The sequence below is a fragment of the Colias philodice genome, chromosome 8, assembly GCF_061535455.1.
Source record: "Colias philodice isolate Cphi_HAF_F1 chromosome 8, ilColPhil1 Martin Lab GWU primary, whole genome shotgun sequence".
NCBI lineage: Eukaryota > Metazoa > Arthropoda > Insecta > Lepidoptera > Pieridae > Colias > Colias philodice.
In genome coordinates this window covers 1,987,130-1,994,543 of record NC_143093.1, presented here as the reverse complement: position 1 = coordinate 1,994,543, position 7,414 = coordinate 1,987,130, and the positions used below count along the sequence as shown (strand labels likewise).

At 31.7% G+C, this 7,414-nt stretch overlaps 1 protein-coding gene across 2 annotated transcripts; it reads left to right on the top strand.

The window, feature by feature from the left end:
• Positions 1-63: 63 nt before the first annotated feature.
• Positions 64-6,601, top strand: LOC149486315 (diphthine methyltransferase). Of its 2 annotated transcripts, XM_089697743.1 has the most exons (6): positions 64-290; positions 476-702; positions 4,465-4,599; positions 4,960-5,415; positions 5,841-5,973; positions 6,151-6,601. In XM_089697743.1, exons 2-6 carry the CDS (start codon positions 480-482, stop codon positions 6,461-6,463), a joined length of 1,260 nt encoding a protein of 419 aa, XP_089553869.1. In that variant the 5' UTR covers positions 64-290; positions 476-479; the 3' UTR covers positions 6,464-6,601. The 2 variants fall into 2 exon arrangements, with proteins under 2 accessions (XP_089553869.1, XP_089553868.1); XM_089697742.1 differs by lacking the exon at positions 476-702.
• Positions 6,602-7,414: the final 813 nt, after the last annotated feature.

The following is a 7,414-nucleotide window of genomic DNA, read 5'->3' as shown; positions in this document are numbered from 1 at the left end:
ATCATTTATGGATACTGTCGTCATGCCTATTCATAATCGCAATTGGCAACACCAAATGCTTTATTTTGTCAATGTGGTGAGAGGTGATAACTGAAAAACTGAATCTAGTTTTTGCCCACAGTTTTTGCCTCGGTACTACTGAATTACGAAGTTCTTGTGTACACATAAATAAAGCAAAACATCTGTAATTCAAGCAAGCTCGATATATAGGCGCCATTGTATCGATAACGGCGTAAAGCCGGTCAAGATTTTATTAAATCTCAGGAAGGAGTAAAAGAATAACAAGTCGGGTATGTCCTAAATTGCTTATTTATTACATTTCGTTACGTATTTCGGTTTTATAAGATAGATCACGCGCGCGTTATGTTGTTACGGAGTTGAAACATTATTTTTTCAATATTAGTTCGGTAAGTTAAGATTTGTTGACTTTTGTTATTTTCGGCTTATTTGTGATGGCAGACAAACATTATTTCAGGACGATGGAAGCTATGGATATCCAGGCAGTGGAATCGAAATTGAGTGACGTCACTGTAACAGCTATTCCAATGAATGGAAAAAGCACGCACAAAGAGTTGGGCCACACTGGAAACAGCCATGCAACAATATCAACGGTGCCCGCGTCTTCACCTTCCTCGATTGGCAAAGATAAGGACAACAGCATGTCAAAATACGCTCAGCTGCTTGCTGTTATCGAAGAGATGGGTAAGGAAGTGAGACCGAGTTATTCAGGGAGTCGCAGTTCTGCGGAGCGATTAAAACGCGGTATCGTCCACGCTAGAATACTTGTAAGGGAATGTCTCATTGAAACCGAACGATCAGCTAGACAGTAGTGACAAGGCGATTACCTCAGTCAATTTTACATACCTCAATTAGTTTGATATTAATATAAAATAGGGGTCTAGGTTTTTGGGAAAGAACTTGATGGATAGAATTGTTTCTTGTATGTTTGAATTATTACTTTTTATTAAAGACAAGATGACATGTTAGCATAAACTTAACATAATGTTCAGGGTACTTAGAAGTAAATGGTATAAACTTTTCCGTATTTAATACCATTCTGAAATAAAAGAATAGTTGTTTTGTAGAGAGGTTTAATTGTTTTGTAAATTAGTAACATACAATTACAATTTACCACTGCCTTGTTAAACAAATATTATGTTCAATAGATATACAGTCAAAACTGTTTATGGCGACATCGTTAAGAACAACATACCGGTTAAATTGACCAAAATCAAAGGTCCTGGCTGAATGTTATATGACCGCCTTATCGAAAACATTGGTTTTTACGACATTGTTTACTACGACATACCGCATTAAGCGACCACATTTGGTTAATATTTTCGGAGTATTATATCTGTAGAACGACCGGCTCTGCTGTATTGTAAACAGTTTGAATAGGTAACTGTATCCACATCTGGCACGGTATAATAGTCAATGGCTATTATCGTAAAAGTAATCAAAGTTTAGGGTCTTTTGTAATTCTTAGAAACAAAGCACATGCATGCAGTAGCCTGAAGGCCCGCTTCGTCATATCTCTTTCTCTTAAGTCAGTTTGTTACTTATCTTTTCACAAGGCACACCAGTTGAGTTAACTGTGAAAATTGTAACATGTCGCAAAAAAGAAAACAAATCAATATCGAAGAAAAATCGCGTATTATTTCAAAGCTACCTGGCAAAAGAATAAAGTGTATCACACTCGACAATTTTAACCGTTCGGAAAGAAAGGGAGAAAATTCAAATCCGGTTGTTACAACTATCGGTTTTTACGACTCAATATGACTAGTCCCTTCGATGTCGTTATAACAGATTTTGACTGTATAAGCAAACAATAAAATAGTACAAAGAATATCTTCTCTACATAACCAACAATAAAATATATAGATAATATTTTATAACATATTTTTTCATATATTTTACAATCCTAAAGACGTTCGTAGATGTAGGCTATCCAATTTCTGTCAAAATTGTAACCTCGAAGGAACAAATGCCAAGTCAAGGATAATACATACGATTGGCTTTATAAAGGTATACTTCTAAAATTTCACATATGAATATAATTAGTGTTAATGTAGGTTAAATTTGGCAGTTGAGAATATAAAACCTTTTTAAATATTTTACAAATTAGTGCAGATTATATAAAATAGTCAAGTCAAATTGGCTTCTCATTTTTTATTTATTGTATATTGTTTAAAGTAGAGCAGATTCATATTTAAATGGTAGTTTAAATGCATTTACAATAAGTCAAATAAAACCAGAAATAAGAGAAATTCAATGATGATTGTATTAAAACAAAGTGTCTATTGTAACTACTAATATTCATTTTAGAGCCAATTTAATGTGAAAATATTTAACTTTATTTTCCCTGGTAGATAATTTTTTTGCTCAATGTAACTCATAATATGGTTACACTTTCTTATCTATGACTATTACAATTGAATTGTTTTAGTAGTTACAATTACTGACAGTGTATTTACAAATGTTATAGTTTACGGGAAAGCCTTTAAATTTATTTAAAAATGGCTTCAGTTTTTACACACTGATACTGGAGATATTAAAATAAATGTCCACTGGGCTGTGATCGAAACATTTATTGTGAACATCTACCTCAGACGCAAACAAATATAACTATTTTTAGTGGTTGATATTAATATTTAAGAATTGAATGTCGTAAATTTCAAAAATTACAGATTTTAATGATATTGATGTGGCTGTTAATAACGGCTTGAATGTTTTAACAAGTCTTGTGTGAACTCGGTGTAGAATATTATTAGTTTGTAAGTTATGTGCTCATTAATTTGATAAATTTAATTTTTATAGACCTAAGTTGTATATAGTTTAGTTCTTATTGAGAGATCCACCTGGAGTCCCAACTGGAGTTTGATTTTCATTTTAAATTTTTGAGGGTGGCAAACTTGATGTGGGAATACTGTCATTTTGATTGTAGAAACAATATTATACAGTTAGTATTTTCAATGTAAATAAATAAGCAATTAAATATTTGTCCATCAAAGTATTTATTATATTTCCAATGAATGACAACAAATGACAATAATTAAAAAAATACTTTTTGTTACTGGCAAGGATTATTTTCTATGCAATAAATACGGCATTAAATGACAGTGTTGCATACATCAAGTTTGATAAAGGCCAATCAACACCATAATTTGTATTTACTTTTTACCTTAGATTAATAACGCCTAGATCGATAAGTAACATACAAACGCTTTGTCTAAAGTGGGCAAAAATGCAACGATGACGCACACATAAAAAATATTGTGGAGTTTAACAACTGATGGAACGTCATGCTCACTGAGCAGTGAGCCAATAAAGCTTCGTTTGAATTTCCTCACTTTTAGTCGGTTTCTGGGCGTTATTGCTCTATGATTTTTTCTACATAGTGCCACCCATTTTGACGCTAAAAAGGTCCAACTGCCGTTGATGTATACTTCATAGATATAATTAGATTAAAGAAGATATACGAAGTAGATAATATTAAGTTACCATTTATAGTACTTATGTATGTTATAATTTATAAAGTCCACTTTGATTGATATTATAAAACAAATGCGTATATATATCGTAAAATACTCGCCTGAAATGTTATATCAGGTTTTTTGTAGGTACATATTACACAGTTAATATATTTTTTTGGTTTGAATCGCATTTTGTTTAATAGCTTTCCGCTCGCGACTTCGCCCGCGTGTATCATGTAAAAAAGATTTGATACCGAATCTGACAACGTACAAATGTGTAGTGTCTTAATGTACTGTTATGTATGTATTATTTTGCATTTGCAGATTTATGTATCGCTGCAAGTTTTTCCTACTGTTGAAACGATTTGATTTAAATTTAATAAGAATACTTATTTTAAATTTGCATCCCGTTCAATAAATTGTGTAATGTGTATTTTTATTCAGATTCAGTATGTAATTTAAAGTGTAAGTGATGAACCATAAAATAGTACAAATTTTAGGAAATTAGTTGGGTGTATTGATAAACAATATATAAATATATTACATGTTCCAGATATAAGAATTAGTGTATACCGTATTTATTCATGTATGGACTATTTTTTATTATAAATAAATAAACGATTAATCTCGTTTGTGAAGTTTTATTTTGATTCTATCATCTTTATAAGAGATACTAAGACAACTTACAAAATCTCATAATTATATTGCTCAAAAGTCATGTTTTCTGTAACGTGATTGCTTTGATTATAAAAAAAATGTGTTCTATGAACACCAAACTTCTTCTATATTACTATTCACAGATTATTTTGCCTTCTTATATAATTAACTAAAATATTACTACACTATAAAAGCTGCTAACTTTTTAATTTCAAAGAATCGTATGTCCCTATTTCTGTTATCTATAAAAATTAATTAGTATAAATGTTGTATGCAAACAACTAGCTCTTATTTTCTTTTTGATTTCGTATTAATAAATAACATTAAATTCAAGGCCAAATGGTGTCATGGAGCACAAAGCACAGGTGGAGCACTGGATACAGCGCGGACTCGGTGGAGTGGTGTCCTGTCGAGCCCTTTACGGACGTGTTAGTGTGTGGTACATACCAGCTGGATAAGAGCGATGAAGGTTCGTATATTTTATTAATCTGAAGATAGGACTCAAGTTTAGAATGTTTTCCCTACTTTACGATATACGCAATCTTATTTGAAAGTTATTTCATGAATAGAAAAAACTATTACCTAACTACTAAATAATATACCTAAAGCTCCTTTCTTATACAGACTACTATTATGGGGGTAATTGGTAAATAAAAAAACCTTTAATTGTAAAAGATGTTTATTATTGTAACGTGAAATTATAAGGTCTATTTCAGTTAACAACACTTCAAAATAACAAAATTTTCTTATCTTTATTTATACATACATAATACAACACATTTACCAGTTATAAACATGCAAAACTTAACATTTCTCTTAACTTTTTCAGATGAAAACGTAGTAAAACAGAAGAGACTGGGAAGATCCTACTTATTTAAAATTAATGAAAATACCACAGAACTATGTCCCGTTCAGAGTATAGACACATCTGGAATATTAGACCAAAAGTGGTGTTACCACCGTATCAATGATTGCCCCGTACTTGGAATCGTGACGTCAGAGGGTATCTTGCAGCTTTACAAATTAGAAGAAAATGATGGAACGTTAAATTTAAATCTTTGGCTCGAAACGCCGATTGGTGAAAACATTTTAGCGCTGTCACTTGATTGGTCCACGAATAAAGTGACAAGTGACAATCCATGTGTGGTTGTAAGTGACTCGGGCGGAAATGTATCCGTTTGGCGGGTAGATGAAAAACTGGAGAAGATAGGAAGTTGGAAAGCGCATGATTTCGAAGCGTGGATCGGCGCGTTTAATTATTGGAATGAGAACGTGCTGTATTCAGGTAAACTGCATTAAGGGGACATTTATAGTTAAATAATTGCGGGATAGTTAAATAATTATAAAAGAAAAAACTACTCTTCTTTCTACTGTACCTACTATACATACCTACTCATTACTACCATGGTATTTTCTTATTCGTATCATGTATTGTGTATATTTATATTAGGTACCTAATATAATAATATTGATAAGCGTGCATTATTAGAGATTTGAGCTATAAAACGAAAAAAAAAATTGTCAACCTATTTGCGGTACCGACATATCATATTCACAAATTTTCTATAAAATAATACACTTGATTCGACCAAAAAATATTTTTTTTCTTAAATAAAATGAATAAATAAATTTTCTTTTCTTCTCATCTACATATCATTCTTTAAATCTATAATTACAGTTTAATAAGAACTTAAAAATAATCTTATTCAGGCGGCGATGACTGCGTGTTCAAATGTTTCGACTTGAGGACTCCGGATGCCGTGATAAAGAATCGCTGTCACGAAGCTGGTGTGACGTCAGTGAGGAGCAATATCGATGTGGAACATCAGCTGCTGACTGGGAGGTAAAATTTATTTTCCTACATAATAAGTCATTTTCTTAAATCATAATGAAGATAACTATGTCGCAGAAAATTTAATGCTTATATAAGTCCAGTGTTACCAGTTGTTGTAAATCAGTTCAACATTTATCTGTCTACATTTTTGAGTATTTCCATTATAAATATGTATAATGTTTGCAGTTACGATGAGAAAGTACGACTTTGGGACGCAAGGCAACTAAAACGTTGCATCAATGAAACAGACGTGAGCGGTGGAGTGTGGCGACTTAAATGGCACCCATACAATAATAACTACATTTTAGCGGCCTGTATGTATGGCGGCTTTCGTCTCCTCCGTTTAGAAGAAAAAATAAATGTTCTCTATGAATACTTGGAACATGAAAGCATAGCGTATGGCGCGGATTGGAAATTTGATAATTCGTTGTCTATGGTTGCTACGTGTTCATTTTACGACTGCAATATGCATGTAGGAGAAATCGTTTTTGATGAATAGAGACTGCTTAACGATTTTATATTTATTCAATTTTGTATGGAAGCTATTATTGCATTTAAATTCAGATTATCATGCATTTAATCCAATGTGTATATTTTATAGTTATGTATTCAGAATCATGTAAAGGGATGTGGGCACAGACAATAACGCTTGTACTATTATTAATAAAAAAAATGTATACACAATATGTATTGACTTATGAGTAGTAATAAGCTTTCGTTGTTGTCTGTACCTTGTAAAATAAAAATGCCAAAATACTTCGTTTTAAACATGTTGTATTTCAATTTGCTTATAATGTCATGATAAATATAATTTATAACAATTACATACTTAAAGTAATCATTTGCCATAATTGTTAAAAAAAGTCTTACACCATTTACAATATGAAGGCTTTGGGAGTATCCAATATTGTTCGCGTCACTGTCCGAATAAACTTTTTTAAAAACACTAAACTGGCCTGATTTCATTCCATCCCTACTATAAATTTGTACCTTAATATTCTCTAATTACAGTCTATTTTCTATTAATTCTCTGGAATTAAAAGTACATGATTAATTTTATATTCGATCTAAACAGCAGCTGATGCTGTCGTCCGGGTGGCCCAACAGCTGCTTATATAATTCTCTTTAGATAAAATTTAATTAAGCAGCTAATGATACTTCGAGTAGGTATTAATTTGCTATCCAATAAAATTCATACCACTCTGTTCTGGCTATAAAAATAAAAAAACACATTCTCATACTGAGTAACAATATTAAGTACCCATCAGTGTAGTGTATAGAATTGAATGAATTTTTTGGATGCCTTAAGAGTTATTATTTATATTATTTTGACCAATTAAAATGTAGAAATCTGCACTGCACTTATCAAGTTTACCATAGCAGATGTTTAAAGTTTTGTTGTTAATTTCGGGACCAAAATACAAATTGAAGCACAAATAATTCAACTGCC

Bases quoted from the DNA above. Each gene is read 5' to 3' on its own strand.
- LOC149486315 (XM_089697743.1), top strand. From the start codon at position 480: ATGGAAGCTATGGATATCCAGGCAGTGGAATCGAAATTGAGTGACGTC. The intron at 5,416-5,840 runs GTAAACTGCATT...AATCTTATTCAG, and splicing joins TGAGAACGTGCTGTATTCAG to GCGGCGATGACTGCGTGTTC. The intron at 5,974-6,150 runs GTAAAATTTATT...TAATGTTTGCAG, and splicing joins CATCAGCTGCTGACTGGGAG to TTACGATGAGAAAGTACGAC.